The 20,469-nt window shown below is 51.2% G+C and overlaps 1 protein-coding gene across 1 annotated transcript in view; it reads left to right on the plus strand.

Annotated features, from left to right (window-relative positions):
- Positions 1-10,481: 10,481 nt before the first annotated feature.
- PFKFB3 (6-phosphofructo-2-kinase/fructose-2,6-biphosphatase 3) overlaps positions 10,482-20,469 on the plus strand; it is a 41,944-nt gene continuing 31,956 nt past the window's right edge. Inside the window, exon 1 of the mRNA XM_054822925.1 lies at positions 10,482-10,621. Coding sequence (XP_054678900.1) covers positions 10,606-10,621 — 16 coding nt within the window. The 5' untranslated portion in view covers positions 10,482-10,605. The remainder of the gene's footprint in view (positions 10,622-20,469) is intronic.

Raw genomic sequence — 20,469 nt, forward strand, 5'->3', positions numbered from 1 at the left:
CTTTGTTGGGTGCTGTACAAATACATGGTGTTGGAGCCTGGTTTGTAAGCAGTTGTCCTTTAGGTGCTGCCACAACAAATGCAAATAAATACACAGATGTGGAAACCTGAAAAGGATCAGACATACGGACTGAGGTTCTCAGTTAGACCTTACTTAACATGGATGATGTAGTTAATAGGAAGTTGTTTTTTTTTTTTTTCCCAAATCCACATTCTTCCATTTAGCCCATGTTGATGTGTTGGCTCAGACTTTATTAGGTATGGCTGTATCTTGCATGCCTTGAAAAATTTGATTCGGAACTTACTTCTCTACTTCCTACCTCCTCTGGAAACTTTTTTTTTATTATTTCTAGTAGTTTCTCAAGTTACTCTTTATTTAACACTTCAGCTCTTCCTGCTTACACATCGATCCTTCTGTGATTCATCAGTGCCGTCTCAAAAGGCTCAGCAGCACCTAATTTGGAGTTCTTTGTTGCAGCTACAAAGTTTTATTTGTTTGTCTTTGCATACTTGAAATTGTGCACCCACCTTTTTCTGTAAGGTACATACTTGTAACTGTGGTCTGAAGCAATAATATTACTGTTTCTCTTTTTGTGTGGTGCCTTAAAAGGTTATGATTTTACAGAAAATGAAGAGGATGGTGGCCTGTTAAGATCCATTTGCCTTATTGGCTTCACCCCTGTGCCAGAGGAAAGAATTCTGGATCTGTCAGTCAGGATATTTGGCTTTGTGCTGTGCTGAGCTGCAGAAGAGGTGGGTTTTTCATAGATGGGTTTCAGAGCAGTGCCTGGACTGGGGAATCTTTTTGGTGTGTCCTATGGGCAAGACTTCTAATAAAGGACTTCCCTCTTGCCCTGTGACGCTGAAGATTTTATTCTAGCTGCATAGCAGTTAAAGAGCAATCCCAGAGCCTTTATCATCTGGTCAGTATGGGTTACGTGAAACTTTGTTTATTTTTCTCATGTCCTCAGGGCCTGCCCTCTCCTTTGAAACCCCCCCATGGGCTTTCAGAAACGTGAAGGCTTTGAGGTTAGCACTACACTAAAGCCATTGACAGCGAGGCACTGATGGGCAGCAGGTGACTGACGCTTTACAGCATTTTCCTCCAGAGTATGATGGAAACTACAAAACAGCAGAAATACAGACTAGTCCTTGTATCTGCTCTGTGAATAAAGGCTTCTGCTGTCCAAGACTCCAGCACTGGTTTCTCCTAAACTCTGTACACCAGATCCAGACCGTTTTGGGAGAGCTTATCTTAAAATGTGTTGATTCATGTTGTGGGACCAGTCATGGGCAAGCCTGGTGCTGTGTGACCACGGAAGAACAAAGCAATTCCTGCAGAACGTTGCTCTTGTTATCAGCTGGAAAAGGGACTTGTGTGAAGTCCAGCTGGAGATGGTCAGGCAGCTCCTGGCAGGATTAATAATACTTGCCAGAGTGTTTAATATGTGAACTCCCATCTCTCAAAACTGCATTTCAGGCAGGTATTTTTCATCCGTGATGTAGTTTAGTGGATAAATATGCCTACTTTTCCTTTTTCTGAATGTTGGCTTGCTGCGGTGTTCTGGAGAAACAACTGTTTGAGCTGAGGAGGTAGGAGTGCTCGTGCTCAGAGTAATGCATGAGAGATGTTTGTGGGTTTTTTGAGGTGTTGGTTGATTGAATAACTGGTCTGTGTGTGAGAGGAGACAAATCTTACGGGAAGTTTCTCATCTGTGGCTGTTACGCATTTGCAGAGTGAGCTTGAAAATGAACCTTTTCCTCAAAGGACTCTAGTGACATTTTATGCAGCATAGAGGATGATAGGATTTTTCAAGGATGCAGAAACTAGCAATTATATGAGTTGCTTATAATGTCAGCCAGCTCCAGAGCCTACGGGCCTTAACCCCTGGGCAGCTCTAGACGTAATCATAGATATTTGTCTTGTGTCAGGACTAACAAATGAGTAGCTGCTCCTTTCTCCTCCTCACTGAAGGATCTGTGAACTCTGAAACTTTCTTTACATGAGCGTTTAGGATGGTAATACCACCTTTCTGCATGCCAACGGCTTAGATGTGCTGTTTGCTTTGAACGTTCAGGGTGATTTTACTTCCTATTTACTGCAAAAAATCTTTTCTGTCACTCAATGCAACTCTGCAAGTTAGTGGTGAGGAGGAGAAAATGGAGTAAAGTCTGCAGGGCTTCTAGCTGCTGAAAAAAAGGTGGACAAACCTAAAGTCTTCCACTTCTATGTTCCTCAAGAGAGAAATGGATGACAAAGTCCCTGTCTGTATGCCCATGCTTGATAGCTTACCCTGAATTATGCAGTAGCTGTCAGTAAATACAAATGTGAGTTTGTAGTGAGCTGTGCTCCTTTAGTGATCAGGTTGGGCTGGGCGTTGCTCGTGGCTTTCTGTACACAGCAGCAACCGCACAGCTTTCGGTATCAGTAAGCAAAGTCCTGCTTGAATGGGGAGGGGAAATAGACATTTGGGTAGAAAAGCTGCAGTGGAAAACCGGAGAGGTGAAAGCCAAAGAAAACATTGCAATTAATTGGAGAAGGCATAGCGTGCATACTTATGCAGATTTTTCCTCTTATATCGGCTTTCTCTGATTTCTCATCCCTGCTGAGCGCATGATTGTGGCTTCACGGCATTTCCTTTCTTTTCCTTATCTTTTTTACCATCAGGAAATAGGGAAATCCCAAAGCACAGGGATTCATGCTGCATTTAGAATCACAGAATAGAATCATAGCATGGTTTGGGTTGGAAGGGACCTTAAAGCCCATCTAGTTCCAACCCCCTGCCATGGGCAGGGACACCCTCCACTAGACCAGGTTGCCCAAAGCCCCATCCAACCTGGCCTTGAACACTTCCAGGGATGGGGCATCCACAGCTTCTCTGGGCAACCTCTTCCAGTGCCTCACCACTGTCACAAGGAAGAATTTCTTCCTAAGATCTAATCTAAATCTCCCCTCCTTCAGCTTAAAGTCATTCCCCCTTGTCCTGTCACTCCATGCCCGTGTAAACAGTCCCTCTCCAGCTTTCCTGTAGCCCCTTTAGGGACTGGAAGGTGCTCTAAGGTCTCCCCAGAGCGTTCTCTTCTCCAGGCTGAACAACCCCAGCTCTCTCAGCCTGTCTCCATAGCAGAGGTGCTCCAGCCCTCTGATCATCTTTGTGGCCCCTGGATTCATTCCAACAGCTCCATGTCTTTCTTGTACTGGGAACCCCAGAGCTGGATGCAGTACTCCAGGGGTATCTCATGAGAGTGGAGTAGAGAGGCAGAATCCCCTCCCTCGCCCTGCTGGTCACACTGGTTTTGATGCAGCCCAGGACACCGTTGGCTTTCTGGGCTGCAAGTGCACATTGCTGGGTCATGTTAAGGTTTTCATCAACCAACACGCCCAAGTTGTCCTCCTCAGGGCTGCTCTCAATCCATTCATTTTTGTTAGCATAGAAATAAAGAGCACAGTCTTATGTCTTATATCCAAACAGCGTTAACACACCCTAAGCTTTCAGCCCCGTAAACGTGTGCAGCAGGGGATGGGGGCCCGAAGCTCTGTTCCTACCTGACCATGCCTCCTGTGTGGGACACCCTGCTGCCCTGCTTTGGCAGGCCTGAAGGCTGGTGCTTGAGTGCTCACCTCCCAGCGTTGTAGTGCGCTCTCTCCAGCACTGCATTTGGTTTACAAGATAAACCAGCTAACGTTGGGGATGGCTAAAGCAGGCGCCTGAGATTTTGCCAGGATGCTTTAAGCGGCATATGCTTAAAGTCCAAGACAACCTCAGCTATATGGAAGATGGGACCTTTCCCAGGAAGGTGACTAACCCTTTCCTTTCTTCTCTCCTGCTGCTTATTCCTCCTATAGAAAGAATGTGTTTTTTTCCAGAGCACTTTTTAAGCATCTTGCCACTTCATACCCCTTGAGTTGTTTTTCGTCTCCCAATCTCTAAGGTGTGATCGCTAGCCTCCACTTGAGAGCTTGCAGCAAGTCAACAGCTCAGGAATCCATGTGGTCCTGCCAAGACAAAGGTCTTCAACTCATCACGGATTTCTCCACCTTTTGCTGCAGGCAGAAGGCTGGATAACTTTTTTGGACTTTGCTGCTTTGAACCTGTAAAACTTGTATAGCAACTGTGAACCAAAACTGAAGTGATACTCTAGCAAAACACACAAAGCTCCTCCTGTGAGGAGGGGAAGACAAAACTGGTGGGGTTTTGTGTCATTTGAGACACTTCAGGAAAATGCTGGGACTCTGCAATTGCAGTGATGCAGAGTTGTCACTGCGAGAGGATATGGACCGGAGCAATTCCCGATGACTTGTCTTCCTTCTTCATAGGAGAGGGTGATGCAGTCACCCAGCAAAATTTAAAGACCTTTCTGGGGAAGTAATCATATAGAAATGAAGTATATTTAAACCAGGACTCAGGTATTTGCTTCAAGCACAAATTTCAGAGGAAGACCCAGGAGCCTGCAGCCCATCTCCCTGTACCGCACCAGTTAAAGCTCTGCACATCATCCCATATAACACAACACGATTGCTTCTGCAGATGCTGTCCCAGAAGTACCATGTTGACCTGCAAGGGCTCAGCTCTTCCAAGGAAGTTGGGAATTTAGGGTTAATAAAGAAATCAAGTCAGTCCTGAAAATATCTCCAGCCATCACAGTGCTATTCATGTATTTCCTCCCCCTACCTTCACGTTGCTTTCTACCTGATTATTTCAAAGTGTTTTGCTTAGTTTTATTTCTATCCAGCTGGTTGCTTTATTCTTGGGCAATGGTCTTTGTTTCTCCTGCAGCATTTTTGCAGGCAAAACTTGGGGAACATAAAAGCCTGGAAACTTGTGGCTACTATCAGGTTTTGTATTAAAAAATCATGAAGTTGGCATAATAAAATCAATACATACGGGGCGATTTTACTGTGTGGCAAGGATTTGCCTTGCAGGCTCACCAAGCCTGGAGTGTGTGAAATAGAATTGATGATTTGTTGCTCTGGATGCATCAGAAGAAGGATGGAGATGTTTCTCCAAATGTGATGTTTTCTCTTCAGTGCCAGGTGGGTGTGTGGTAGCAGTTCAAAGCCATGGAAGTCAGTGGAGAGGGGAGACTTGAGTTTCCTGCATAGGAAGAACACAATCGCATTTAGAAACCTACTCGAGCTGGCAGCTGCAGAAAAGCCACCACGGTATGTATCTGACAGCAAGTGGTGCTGCTGCAGTAATTACTGCATGCAGATCACTCCTGGGAAATGCTGTCTGGTTCCTTGCTGGGACCTTTCTCTCCAAAACCCAAAAGCTGCTGACTCTGCAAAACCGGAGACCAGGACCCAGAGCTGTGCAAGGGACAAGAGTACCTAGTCCTAAATCTTTCACCTGCATCTCTCTAATCCAATCTTATCTCGACACTTTTATAGAGCACCTAATCTTTGTGATATGAAGATGCCAGCTCTAATACCAGAGGTTAGCAAAAAGTAATCTGTCTGGGTCAGGCTGCAAGGTGCGTGGGGGTTGTCTGGAAAGTTTCCAAAAGCTCATTGTTCCCAGTCCCTGCTGCATCTTAATCCCTGATGACCTGGTTGTGCTGTCTGCTCTCCCAGCAGAAACAGCATTGCCATTGCTAGGGAGAGGGCACAAGCCTCTTTGCAACTTTCCCTTCTGCTAAATTTGCGAGGCTGAAGGGTCAGGCTGGCGATCAACACGTGGGCAGAGCTTGCCGTGCGAAAAGGAGCTGGGTACCAGGTGTCTTTGGCTGCTGGAGCATGGGAGGATTAGCAAAGGCCTTGAAAACATGGGCACGGGCTGAAAACAGAAGTCTCGGGGCTATAAACAACTTGCTGATGGTCAGCAACTGGTCACTGAAGTGCAACCTTGAGAGCTGGGAGAGATTGGCTTAGGTGTAACAGCAGCAGCTCAGCAAGCAAACAGCTGAGCACTGGGATAAGGGGCCTGATGTTGCCTGCAAAAGCAGCACCTTCAAGAAACGTGTTACCCAGGGCCTGAGGCCAGAGAGTAAGAGCCTCCTGGAGCACTCAGACATCTTATAAAAGGACAAAATGGGATTATGCAAGCCTGATCGATTGTGTAAGCGTGTCCCATGACGTACCCAGCACCAGCAATTACGAGCAGCCTCGTCTGTCTTGGGTTCGTGCCACGCAAACCATTCAAAATGTTATAAATATTTTAAACAAGCTGTTTGCATTATTATTTGCTTGTAGAGCACAACCCTCATAGTGAAGGAGATCCCTGTGACTGATTCTCAGGCTGAAACAACTGTGTGGCTCCAACCCAAGAAAAGCACCAACATCCCTTTCTCACAGAGAGCAACCACCCATTTATCTTACCGTACCACTAACTGGAAAGGGAGGTCGGTTCAATACTGATTTCCTGGCTGGGCAGTCACTGATATGAAGATCCATTCCTCCCTGTGTAGGTAAAGATGTCTCTGCTTCCCTTAGGTATGTGCAGAAACGCTGAGCAGCTTAGCCTGGTAGAGCATCCCATCTCCCGTGCCCCTTGATACAAAGCCTGGTTCAGTCCAAGACGGGAAAGGCAAGTTAAATCTCTGTCTCAGCCAAAGAGGGTTTTTCTGGGGTTAAGGATGAAGCTGAGAGCTGCAGTCACAGTATCTCAACCAAACATTGGTTTTAAACCTGGGAGAAAGGTAAAAGGACTCTTTGCTAGATTAGTTCTAACTAAAAAATCCCACTAAAATATTAATGGTCATTAAATCATGCTTTAGCTTCCTTTGGAGACAGCTTCCTACAGGACATAGCTGGGAAAGGTGCCCACGAACGTCCCTGCTGCCGGTGCCTCTCCCATGGAAACCAGCGCTTGGGAAGATCTCGAGAAGCCATCTGGACCATCCCTCAGCCCCGGGGCAGGATCAGCACTGGCGAAGACCGTTCCCAGAGCGTTTGCCCAACCTGTTTCTAAACCCTCGAGTGATGCTGAGCCACCCGCCACCCTCTCTGCCCATGCAGCCCAGCATTTGTGCTCCACCAAGAGGAGAGCCATCCTCATTTCACCATCCTGGCCCTTGTTTTGTTTAGCTTCATCTAAACCTGTTCTTGGGACCAGCTTGCTTCTCAGTGAGTTTGGTGGGGTTTTTTAATTCTTTTCACTTTTATGGTCTTTTTAGATCCCAGACAGAAATGTTGATTGAACAGTAGGGTGAAAATCCTAGTGCACCAGAAATCCCCAAAGTACATTTGAAGGCTTTCCTGATTATTTAAACTGCCTGGTACCACTTAGATGCCTGAGGTGCTTTTTGTGGGTAAAAAGCAATAGTATCTAATACAGAGAATGAGGTAACGATGCTCCAGCTCCTACGATAGCCTTGGCTGGAGCTTGGAAGCTGCTTTCTAGACATTGCCCATGAGGAAAACAGAGAGTAGACATGTGGAAACCAAGGATGGTCCCATCTGAGATCTTTCTTGTCCAATGCACAGAGCGACTGGAGCAAATCCCAGTTATCTATCAGACACTTTATTCACTAGAAGATGATTTCCTAGGGACCAGGTTCAATGGAGGATGTAACTTGTAAGCCTCTCTCCTTGAAGAGCAGCTGGGTCCCAGATGACTGACCGTGGTTGTGCTCAAGGGATACAGGGAAGAAGTAGGTGCTTCACTGCTGAACGGCCACCTCTTAAATCCCAAAATTCTCCTGGAGAGGCAGGAGCAGCCCTTCATCCACTCGCCTGCCCTGAGGCTGGATGCTTGCCCAGTTGTTATTTCAAGCTTTGCACCGTTTCAGCCAAGGGGGTGGTAAAGCCTCTCTGCCTCCCTGACCAGGTGATGGAAGCACCTTAATGGGGACCTTAACTACCAGCCTCTAATGCAGCACCTGATCGCACCTACCATGCTCCGAGAAGCTCCTACCAGGAAGTTTTTGGAGCTGAACTGACAGTGTCCAGGAAAGATCAATGTTGCAGGAAAAACAAAAAAAACAAAACAAAACAAAAAACAAACAAAAAACCAAACCAAACCAATCAACCAAACAAAAAAAAACCAAAACAACTGAGGAGTTAGATACCTTCCAAGCTCTGCAGGCACTGAGCAGGATGCTATGGACAACAAATTTGGACATGAGTGTCCAAATGTGGATTTTGATGGACATGACACCCAAGTCCATTATTGGGTCTAACCCTGAGTATATCACATTATGTTTCTTTTGCCAAGCCCTGGAATCATGTGCTGGAAATATCCTTCCAGAGGTGAACTGCTGATCTGTATTTATCCCAGGTAATAAAACTGTAAAAATATCTTTTTGTGTTTTATAGAGATTTGGAGGCTCATCACTTCAAGGAACAGCACTTGTTTGCCAGAGTACAGCACCGGGTTAGAGTCAGGCTCCCGTTCCAGCTGGGGGTGGATCAGCAGAGCCCCGGGCTGTAGACAGAGGGAACGAGGCCAACAACTGTGGGGAAGAAACAACGTTTTATTAGCAAGATGACAGCATGTCCTCCACCATGCCCTGAGGATCCAGGGTGCTTGGAGACGCAGCGTTAGGTCAAGCTGCCAACCCTCACAGGAGGTGCCAGCCCTGTGCCTGCTCCTGCCCGCCCGGGGCCAGATCCTGCACAGGGACCATCATGGGTAGATGCTGGCACTTGCACGCAGCTCTGCTCCCTTGGGCTCCCCGAGCAAGCTGGGGCAGCACCAGGCTCTCCTCCCTCTCCCTTTAGTTGCTCCCTGTTGCTCAGCCATGAGCTGGGATGGGATGGCTGCAAAGAGCAGCCAGGGCCATGCGGTACAAGAGTCTATGCATGGAACGGGGCTCAGCAGCCTCCAGCAAGGGGTGGAAGGAACCTGAAGGACATGAGAGGGGCTTGCTGAACCGCCTCCAGAAAGCACTGGCGGCTGCTGCTGGAAAACGCAATGAAAAGCAGGTTGCTGCCGTGCCACCCTGGCCTCAGGCATGGCTGGGGTGTCCTTCTCCTGCACGTGGGTCTTGGGCCACGTGGAGCGAAGGAGTACTCTACCTGCTACATCTGGCAGCGTCACGTGGATGTCTAGCCCAGCTGCCTTGGATCTTCCCATCCTGCAGCCTTTTAGGGTTGCTAAATGTCCTGGAAAATTGTATTTTTAGATTATTTTTCTCCAAGAAAATGGTTGCCCACTCAATTTGCCTGGGCAAAGACCCGGCCCCAGCATGTCCTGCCATGTTTGCTAGGGACAAGGTAGAAACCAGCTGCTGTAACTGGTTCCAGTTGTTGGAAGGAAGCCCAGCAGCCCATGCCACCAAATCTTCTATGCTTTTGTCTTTCACATGGTGGTGAGGCTCAGAGACATAGAAGCAGCCATCACTCCCAGAGCAGGGCAGAGGCAGCTATGCCATGCAAAATAGTGATGTTGCTACCGTCCTTGCTGGAGTTACAGCGCCCATAACAGAGCTGTGAGGGCATTTTTGGGAGCACTCCTCACCCACTGGCTTAAACAGGTTTCTCCAGGGGGAGTTTAAGCCAAATCTGGCAGACTCTGTGCTGGAGCGGATGAAAAGCGCTCACCTTGAGCGTCATGGTGGTCTGGATGGGGCTGGAGCCTGCAGTAGATGGGCAGAGAGGCTTTATACCACCACGGCCACTGGCGCAGGGATGGTTTGAGACAAAGGTCTTGGTGACTCCAGGAGGGAGGAGTGGTTCTGCAGGGAGCAAAGACACAGCAGAGAGCTCATGGTATTGCTGTTCACCACCACGGTGGAAGAATGGGGTCCAGTCCTGCATAGCTTAAGGAGTTTCTCTTGAACTAGCTCCAAGCCAATGCCTCTTTCTACCTCCAGGGAGGGCAGTAAAAGAACCACAGTAAAAAATAAACAACTCTCCCAGGTGGTAATGCTCCACCTTCACCTCCTGCTGCAGCCTGACCTGCAGGTTGAGTGGTAGAGTTCAAGCCATACAGACCTGGTTGTGCTCCAGAACTCTGGGCTCAGCTCAGGGCTCATCCCAGCCCCACACCGGCCGTCCCTGCTGTCATGCCACGAGAGGGGGATTTGCACATCGTCAGCATGGGGGTTAGCACAGCAGAATCTGAACCTCCAGTTGCCTTGACCTTGGATGGTCCAGCCTGTGCAAGGGCAGCCAGGAGATGCTAAGCAGGGGGATCTGAGCTTCTGGATCCCTGGTGTTGGGAGTAGTTGTGTTTTCCCAGCTTGGCCCAGCGCTACCACACAGAAGATGGGATCAGTGCTCTGCTGAGCTCAGAAGACTGGCAGAGGTGATGCGGGAGGCCAAAACCCCATTATCCCACCCACATTACACTCAGTTCTGTACTGGTCCTACCAGGGAAAAAAAACCACCACAAACCAAACAGAAAACCAGTTCCCAGTGCCTTCCATCCCTTCCTAAGGCCAACAGCTCCTTGCCCTGTCCCTGTTACCTCTCTCCTAGCCCTGCTGTCTCCGGGAAGAGAAGGGTTAAAAGCTCCGAAATGGCAAGAACTTCCTCCTTTCTGCAGTGCCTGCCTCCATATGACGCTGTTCTCTGCCAGGCTTTGCCCAAATATGTCCGTTTCCTTCTGAAAGAAGAAGGAGGAGGAAGGAAGAAAATACAAATAAAGAAGGAATATATATATATATAAAAGCAAGGCAACCGCGACCGTGGAACCCAGGCGTCCGAGTGCAGCCCTGCCTCATGCCGTTCCGCAAAGGTAGGGGCTGGATTGGGGGTGGGGGGCAGCACCCCGGGATGCTCCCCCTGCTGGGGACGACAACCGGGGGGACCAGGGATGGGGCTGGGGTCCGTGCCCCATGTGGTGCTTGCTTGCAGGGGTGTGAGATGGGAGCACCGGGCTCTCTCTGGCTTTGCTGCGCTGCTGGCTTTCGGGGGAGCATGGGGGACACCCCCCGATGCAGCCTGCAAAGGGCAACGTGTCCCCTCCACCTTCGCTTGGCCGGGGGGGGGGGGGTTGGTGGTGGTTCGTCTCTCGCTGCTCTGGGGGAATAAACCGCTCTGGGTAGTGCAAGGGCTGAGGAGGAGAAGGAAGCAAGATGTTTCTGGTCAGGGGCGTGCTGCTGGGGATTGGTTTGGGTGATGCAGGCTGAGAACTGGTAACCTGTATGCATTTGTAGTGGTCCCTGGGAGATGCTCAGCTGGAGGAGGCAGGGAGGAGAGACCGGGCAGGTAAATGGCTTTTGAGGGGGGTACCCCACCTGGGCAGCTCTCTTTCACACTGTGATGCCCTCCAATCTGCACCCCAAAACATCTCTTCTCCCCAAAACTCCATCCCAGCAGCTGGCAGAAATCCCCCCTTGCCATCCCCTGGCTTGGCAGCGTGGGGCAGGAAGGACCCAGCTATGAGACCTAAAGCCCTGATGGCTGCTCCTGTGCTGCCCCATGGGGGGCATGGATGAGTTTTCCATCCTCTCCGGGCTGCTGTGAAGCACAGGCCCTTAATGTTACCTTCCCCTCATCCCAGAGGGGTGTCATAGTGCGGGCATGGCGGGGCACAGAGCGGGATGCTCGTGGTGGCCCCTTGTCCTAGCAGCTCTACTGGAAGGAGAAAGGGAGGGGGAAAAGTCTTCTCCAGGGGACACAAAAGCCAGGGGAGGCAGAGTTAAGTCGGGATGTGCAAGGACATGGGGAGAAGATGCTGCTCAGCATCTAACTCGGGTGCTTTGCCGAAGTGGATCTGTGTCTCTGGACTGGTGGGCAGCTGGTGCCGTACCGCAGGCTGGCAGTGCTGGGGCGCAGACAGAGGGTACCGCTGCGGAGGAGTTACACACTGAGGCTGACATGGCATGAAAGGGCAGCAGGGAGGGAATGAAAATTTGGGACAGAGGGCTGGATTTGTTTTTCTCACCTTTCCCTGCTCTGGGGAGGATGTTTTGGGTGTGCGGCAGTTTGCCCGCAGTGATGTTCACAGAGCCCAGCGATCTCAGGCACGAAGATTTATGTTGCCTTTTAAGGCTCAGTGAAGCGTGATGTGGTTTACACCCTCGCATCCTGACGGCATAGCAGACTTCAGGTCTTGATTTAATTTTAGGTGATAAACGGATTCATTTAGAGCAGAAGGAGAGATGCTGGGGGGGTGGGCGGTTGGAGGAAAGCAGAGTGTGTCAGGCTTTAAAAACGCTGAGCCCTTGGGGGTGAGCACAGAGAGCCGGGGGGGAGCTTCCCGTGCTGGAGGGCAGCTCGTGTGGCCTCGCTGCAGTCTCAGCAGGGATCCCCATGACAGAAATGACAGGCAGGTCTCCAGCACTTGGGGACACATGGTGGGTTTGCAGTAATGAGGATGCATTTCCATGTGATCCTGCCCAGCACACGTGAATTGGGGAGGACCCATTTGTTGGGGGACCATGCCGTGCTTGCCGTCGCCACTAGACACCTGGGGCACAGCTAACCTGCAAGTCCTTGGGACCTTGAATTCAGTTCTGCAACCATTGCGTCACCTTCGAAGCCATATCTCACCTACCAGCTTCCTCTACAGGTTAACTTTGAAATGCCAGAGCAGCGACGAGCAGCTCCCTGCAGCAGCTTGCAGCTCCACCTTGGGAAGGTCCAACATGACACAAAGGCCAGCGTGGATGGGTTTTGTCCATCGCTTGTGCACATGCATGCTCAGCTCATGCTGGAGCCCCCCCCCCCCCCGCCAAGGACCCCTTCTTCTTGCACATTGAGACTGTAAGACTCACTTAGACTAGAACAGACTTGGCCATGACGATGCTTGTAGAGGTTCTCTGTAAGGCCTGGCTGCAGTCTGTGTAGACGCGACCCCAACTGAGAGCATCCCATTGGGTTGGTGGGACTCCATGTCACCAGCCGTGCCTAGAGCACTTGCTCGGTGGCTGCAGCTGGGCTGCGTGGGCTTCCCATGGGCATATCTATAAGCCACCAGGCAGGAGGGTTGTGGAGAGCATGGTCTTCTGGCTGCTCTTCAAAGCTGCGCAGAGCGAGCTGTGCATATCCTTAGTTTGCAGGAGTGTTGGGCATGAAGATATTTTCACTGTAGTTCAACTTGGTGCATTAAAAAATCCTTTCTGAAGGTGGTGGCCTCAGCCTGATTGGAGTCAGGATGCCTGCCTGATCCTCCCAGAGGGAAACTGGGACTCCAGCCAGCTCAGCAAGGAGGCTGAGCCTTTCCTTCGGAAGCCTTCTGGGAGCAGTGTCTCCTCCCAGGGCTTGCTCACCACCACCCAGATCTGGGGTGCAAAGAGGAGGCTCTGCCTAAAGGCTGCTGCTCTGCAAACCCCAGGTACCTTGAGGCACAGGGAGACTTTGAGATGTGCGTTTTGGAGGCCCTGAGCTGTCTTTGCACACCCCTGTGTGTGGAAACGGAGTATCCTGTGGAGTAAAATGCAAACTCCACCCCTAGCTCTGCCAGTTTCTCACCGCTTGCAGCTTTGGCATCGCTTTCCCAGGTCTCCACGACAAGCCTGTGCTAAATCCTCATTGCCTTGGCTCTGTTCTGCCTCCTTTCTCTCTGGGCATCGAAAAGCCAGTGGCATTGCCCCGGGATCTGCGCTCCATGTCGTATTACACAACAGTTGCCATTGAGCCGACATCAAGGCATTTGGCAGTTTTGGGTATTACAGAAAGGTCTTTCTAGCAGGGGTGCCCAAGGATAGGTAGAAGGAACGGACTTAGGGCAGGAATTAATTTCTTACAGCATCGCTGCATCAGCTGGGAGTGCTGGAGAAAGTCCTGATGCCCAAGCGGTGACGTTACCTTGGGAAAGCTGCCCCCCATGGCTACAGCTCTGCCGGCAGGAGGTGTTGGGAGCTTTCACCTAAAATGCCCTTCGCCCCGCCTGAAAAATATGATTTAATTACTGCGGCTGACGCGAGGAAGCCTGGGAGCGTGGAGGTGATAAGCAGCCAGGATATTGCCAGAGAGCGAGACGTTTGTCATTTGTCAAAGGACAAATGAAATCCCGGTGGTGTTGCTGGCAGGGAAGGAGCTGGAGATAAGGCTGAAAGCCAGCGAGCAGAGATCGAACACATGATGCTGGGAGTGACTGGCTCCCCAGGGTATGGGTACAGCCGTTAGCAAGTTGGCAAGGGCATGATGCATGCATGGTGCAACGTGCTTCCCAGCTGAAAAAAAATGCGTGACACCATGAATATATTATTTATGGGTATATATAAAGGTATAGGTTGGCTTCGAGCTTTTGGACGAGGGACCCACTGGGTGCTGTTTGGATCATGGGTCATCAGGACGTGTTACTGCTGGGCTGGTGTGAGCACAGGATCCTGCGTGGTGATGCATGGCTTGAGTCAGACAAGAAAGAGGTCTTGGGGCCCTGCTTGATGAGGGGGCAGATTCTGGAGTGGTTGGTGTTGATTTTGTCTGTTGATTATCTTCTCTGAGACCGCCAAGGAGGATCATGCTGGTGGCAGAGGTGGGCCTGGATGGATGTAGGCTGTGGTTTGCAGAGGCGATGGTGGACGTCACGTCCCTGCAAAGGGGCTCTGCTGACAGGGACATTGGCCACAATTGTGCAACACAAGTGCAAGCCCAGGCAGAGGCAGAGCTTGGACAACTGCAGCCAACTGTGCTGAACGTGCTGTCTCTGCAGGAATAGATGAGAAGAGCTCATAGATTAGAAGAGCCATGGGCATGATGGACCAGCATTGGGTCCTGTGCAGCATGTGGAAGAGCAGCTGCAGGTTGCAGAGGCAAGAGGAGGGACACTGGAAAAAGCACAAGCAGGGGCATCAGGGAGGTCCTGAGGGGTCTGCGGCTGGAACCTGGGGTCTGCAGCTGGAACGTGAGCTCTGTCCTTCATCTGTGAGGCTGGCAGTGGGAAAGCAAGCGGTGCCTCCTGGTTGCTGGACACATAAGTTGGATTAAACATCAGTTCCCAGGCTGAGGGCGATCTAGTGGGCGTCCTTGCATATATCTCATGGGGTGAGATGGCTTTCACCTTCCTTAGCCCTCTGGAGTGAGGTGTACAGCATAAGCCAGACCTCCAGGTCCTGGCCCAGTGGCAACCTCTCCATCGCCATTGACCACACGGAGAGCCAGACACTTGGCTCCAAGCTGGCACCACACAGGTGAGATGAATACAGTCTCAGGGCTAGCAAGGGACTGGAGGAGCTGAGACCTACCAAGCAGGGGGGATCAGCAGGTTTGAAAAACCAGCCCTAATCTTCCCAGGGTCTTTCCTCCCCACATCACACCTACCTCCACAAGGACCTATTCTCTCACCTTCAGCCAAGTTGTTTGGAGATCTTGGAGACTCCATAATAGCAGCCCCCAAATCCAGCCCTCAGGAGGCTGGCAGGGCACAGAGCTGCTCTGCAAAGAGACCTCACTGTGTGTTGCATCTACTGACCCCACTGCAGATGTGTTGGATGTCCCTCAACCATCACGTCCCAGCCACCATGGGGTGTTTGCATGGAGGTCTCGAGCATCCCATGATGCTGGGTGGAGAAGAGCACCTGGTAGACCTGCACAAAGCCCTTCTGACATCCACGCTCCCTTGGCTCCCCTCTGCCGGTGGCCATCAGAGCAATCTCCTGCAAGCAGCTCCTATCTAAAGGTGGCAGAAGTTATCACGCAGCAGGGAAAGTGATAACAGGAATTGTTCTGGCAGGAGAAATGCCTTGGTGGGGATGACGTTGTGGAGGTGATTTCTGCCACCAAGCACTGCAATTTCCAGCCGCGTGGTAGGAGGAGCGGGTAAACAGCCCTGCCGCTGTAACAATACTGCTCTTTATTAAGCCTTTTCCCTCTCTGTTAGCAGAAGTTGTGACATCTCCTGGTCTCGTTTCTGCTTGCTGAGATCAAGGAGGCTCTTGTTAGCAGGAGCAGAGGTGCCTTTTGCACGTGAGCATGAAGGGAAAGGGCAGGACAGCGTCATGTTCCGGCATTATTATTTCTGCTGCATGTCCCCTTCTCTGTCGAGCACTTCCTTGATATCTCAGCTCCCGCAGGCAGGCAGATTGTAACACCCTCTGATGGGAAACTATCTGCTTGTGCAGAGTGATTACAGCTAAGGGGGGAGATTTACCTTTCTGCAGATTTTTGGTATTACAAGGGGTAATTTTGTCACTTTGGGCTGCTTTCTGGTTTGCTGGCAATGCCCTGCAAATCCATGTGCTGCTGCGTTTGCTGGTCGTGTCACCCATCGCTCCTCGATGTCGTGTTTTCCTGGCAGCCTTGGAAAACTTTTTCTCTAGCGCTTCCCATCAAATGCGCCGAGGAGGATTTATGAGCACTGGTGAGCAACGCATTTGATGAAGAGAAGCCGAGCGGCAGTCGGGAGCTGCATGGGGGGGGGGGGTCCTGCCCGCCGCAGCTCCCCATGGGGGCTGTCCCAGTGACGGCGTGGGCGTTTGCTCGCAGCCATCTGCTCAAAGGGCAGGGAGGAAACGTGTGGCAGAGCTGGCCCCAGCTCTCCTGACTCACCAGCTCATGCCTGAGTCAAACTATTGCCTTATTTTCAATGAACACCTTTCCTGGAAGGAAACCCCCTCGTGTCCTGCTTTGCTCCCTGGCCGGTGTTTCTTGCCAGGGTATTTTCCTTCTGGCTCTTGGTTTCGTTTCATCCCCTTTCGCTTCACTGGCCTGCTGAGCGAAACAGGAGTAAATGACCCAAAGGAGCAGGTGTCTGTCCCCCCCATCACACCCGTCCTGGCACGTCCCTGCTTCCTGCACCTCCAAGAAAGCAACTTGGTGAGCACGACCTCTCCACTGCCTCTTTGACATTATGCTTTCTTTAGCATTTATGACCACTCATGGAGAGTTTTTAATGGGTTTAAGGAGTCACTGTGCCTAGCGGTCACGTTGTCGCTGGTGCTCATGGGGTTGTGCAAGCAAAGCGAAGCGAGCAAAGCCCACCACGTCTCGTGGCTTTGGTGCAGGGGAGGATGTGCCAGGCTGTGGTGGGGGGGGTGGGATGTCCTTCGCTGCCCCGGCCAGAGGTGGGACCATCACCCAACTTGAAACTGGGGTAGGAGGCTTGGAAAGGGATATGTGCTGCTATGGGGGAGGTGTAAGGTCCAGTGGGGGTTTTGGGGACCTACTCTGCACCCCGATTGCTCCATAGAAACCAGCCAGTGGGAAGAGATGGGGTGCTACAGCCTCTCAGACTTCCTCCGTCAGGGAATTGAAACCATGTAAAGATGCAGTTGCTGATAGCATCTCCTCATCTCCTAACCTGGGAGCAGGCAGATATGCCTGTAACCTGCCTTCCCAGGCCCAGCAACCCACCGAGTAACTTGAGATGCTGGAAAAACCCACCTTTTGGGGTCCTGCCTTCCTCCTGCATGGATGGAGAAGGACTCCGCTGCATTTACATGGTGAACAGGCATTGGCATGACCCCAGTGCTTTCTATCCATGCCACCAGCTGAAGACCAGGCTAGGTGGCCATGTTACATAGGGAAAGCCCATCTGGCTGGGCTTTGCTGGACTTGGCCCATGAAGAAGGGTCCAACCCCTCCATAGGAAGCCCAGTGTGGGCTTCAGCTTCACCCCAGTGCTCAGGTCACACCCTCCCCACCTCCCTGGGCCACTTCTCCATGGGGCATCCCACCATCTCTGACATTCCCTTTGCCATCAGGAGCCCGTGCCGGCAGGGCGGCTGGCATGCCGAACCCTTCCCTAACACACCCTCAACGATGGAGAAATTCATCTCGGCATAAAATGACTCCCAAGGCTTTAAATCAGATGACCACGGTTTTTTCGTGGAGGGACGTGGGAGGATTTCAAAACCAGCAGTCGACGAGGCGTGATCCCTGTTTGCCTGGTGCGTGTGTGCACACACGCACATGCAGGCGTGCACGTCTCTGCAGGACACCCCGCTTTTTTTTTCCCCCTGCATAACCACATTTTAAGGCTGAAAAGAAAGAAGATGGGGAACGGGCCCCAGTTGGGAGTCAAGATCAAACCTACACGAGCAGTTTTATCTTTCCATCGTGCTTTTCCCTGGGGGATTCCTTGTCCTCTGCAGAGGTATTAGGCTTCCACTAATACTTGGGCAACTTTTGCTATATCTACCTTAAACATTCCTTGCTATCGAGGACAGCTATCATTTTCTTTATGACATCCTTTTTCAGAATGAAAGCTGCTCCCGTGGTTTTTCCACCATGTTTCTCCTTCCTGGAGCGCAAAAACCACTCTCACTTTATGCTCTTCCATCTATCCTGGTCTGGAAACATCTGCTTGGTGTTTTCTATCCCTGATTAAACCTCTTCCCAAAAGTCTAGGGCCCAGAGTGAGACATGGCCTTCCTGGGCCAGAAAACCCAACCTTCTGCATTTTCTACATCACCTTCTGGCTAAAAGACCCTGGAATTGGGCTTTCCCTTTGGTTTTTGTTTGTTTTGTTAGGTTTTTTTCTAAATCTCCAGAGGCATTGTGCTTTGGTTTTACAGTTGGCTGCTGAGATTTTTTTTTATTCCCTTCTCCCTCGTCCTTCAGTCCTCGTTGGATGATTTCTAGCTTTATCACTTGAGGCAGGGGAAACTGAGGCACGGGAAGGTACAGGCTGGAGGCCGCTGTGATTGTGGCTTTAGCTGCTCTTATCTGCAGATCCAGCACCGTCTGCATCAAACCTGGCCGTGCCGGAGCATCCTGCAGCGTGTCCCCCATGTTGGTACGTTTTGGTGTGCATCGCTGGTCCGAACCTTACCATAGTGCAACGCGGAGCTTCAAAATCCACCTGTGTGGTTGGAGCAGGGTGTTAAAACCCCACCCGGAGAGATCTGGGTGGGAAATCAGGGAAAGCGTTGCTCAGCCGTGGAACAGGTTATTTGAGGACAGGGTGGGGAGGCTGAGACGGACAAATATCTCCCTATGAAATGGCTTGGGGAGAAACGACGTTGCTTCGGGGCTGGGGAAGGGGTGATGATAAATCCGTCGGGAAAAGGAGGTGCTGCTGTGTTCCTGCACGGCCCCAGCCCTGCTTTGGGCTCTCCTGGTGGGGCCGGTAGCCCTCGGCAGCCGGCATTTGGGCAGGGACGCGGCACGGCTGGTGTTAAACGGCTGCAACCCTTCAGACAACCTGATTTATTCTCCTCCCCGACGCCTTGGCAGTCAGCTCTGGTGCTTGTTTGCTTGTTTGACGCGGGGGGACAGCCTTTTGCAGGGCGGCGAGGTGAACTTGTTTACCGATTTATTTATTATTTTCTGGCTGTACATGGCCTGCTGGCACGCGGCTGCCGGCGGGAGCCCACGCTTGGCCACCCGAGAGGGACAGCGGGAAGGAGGGTTGCCGGAGCACGTGCCGGCCCCGGGAAGCCACACAGGCTGTGCATGCCCCGTTCACATGCACGCAGGGAGGAACCGCTGCCGGGATCTGCTTTCCTGACCTCACCGTCACCCAGCACTGCCACCATCCCTCCCAACAGCTGCAGCCTCCTCCGGAGACATGCGAAAGGGGCATGAGCAGCTATCGCCAGTGCCGGAGGGCTGTCGGGCTTTCCTGCTATTTCCAGGAAACCTGGAGAACAGCTGAGCTTGGTAAACAACGGGGGGGTAATACGCTGGGACAGGAGGAGTTTTTCCCCCAGCGGTACTGGGAGAAAAATTGGGTGTCTTGCCTCCTGCATGCAGCCCCAAGGAGGGATGGGACTTCCCAGTTTCGGTCTCTCTGGAGCCAGGATGCTCCCGCTGCTTCTGCCGGGGGATAAGCAGGAGGACGGGTTGCACTGCGTGTGTCTTGCTCGTGGGTTTGAAGGCAGGGACTGAGCGACTGGTGCTGAGCCACGGCGCTTGATTTCTGTGCCTGGGAGGCTGAATTATTCTGCCCCTAAAAATGCAAACGGGCACTGCCAGGTTACCCTGCACAAGTGGAGAATAAAGGCTCCTTAGGCACCAATATAAATTTATTTGGAGGAATCTTGTCCCTGCATCCCAGGTATGACCCAGGCAAGAAACCCACCTTGATGCCAACAGGAGACTCTAGCATGTGTGGTGCAGAAATAGGAGGTTTCGACTTGTTTTTTCTCCTGCTCACTGATTTTCTTCGAAATCCTCCTAATTAGCAAGGGACTGCTAACAGGAAGAGTGGGACACAGCTGAAGCTGTGATTTGGGCTTGGGCAGCTCGACGAAGCCCTTCCACCCCTTGCACCGCCTCATGCCAACACCACTGCTTTGGGGATGGATCCACGCTCACAAAACAAAACAACACTACCTTTGCAAAAAAAAAAAAAAGAAAAAAAAGCTGTTTTGTTTTTTTTTTCCAGCCTGGGTCCATTTCCCAGCTGAAGCGCTGGATCCCATTCACAGCTGAGGATGAGGTTTTGGGGTGGGAAAAGGGACTCAGAAGTGGCTTTGCCTCCAAAATCTCTGTGTTGTTGAACCGACCTGAGCAGGACGGGTTGAGACAGAAGAGGCACCTGCCAACAGTGATTTTTGTGTTTGTTTATTTCTCCAAGGTTCATTTGCCAAAGGCAGAGAATGGAGTTCCACCTCATGGCAGCTGTGAAGAACATGTATGTGGGGGAATGTCAAAGGGAGGAACCCGTCAGCGAAGCCTTTGGTCCTCTTAAACATGAAATCACTGCTGGCTGCTGCCATGTTTCCCCTCTCCTTTTTTTTTTTTTTCATA

Source organism: Grus americana, chromosome 1, assembly GCF_028858705.1.
Source record: "Grus americana isolate bGruAme1 chromosome 1, bGruAme1.mat, whole genome shotgun sequence".
NCBI lineage: Eukaryota > Metazoa > Chordata > Aves > Gruiformes > Gruidae > Grus > Grus americana.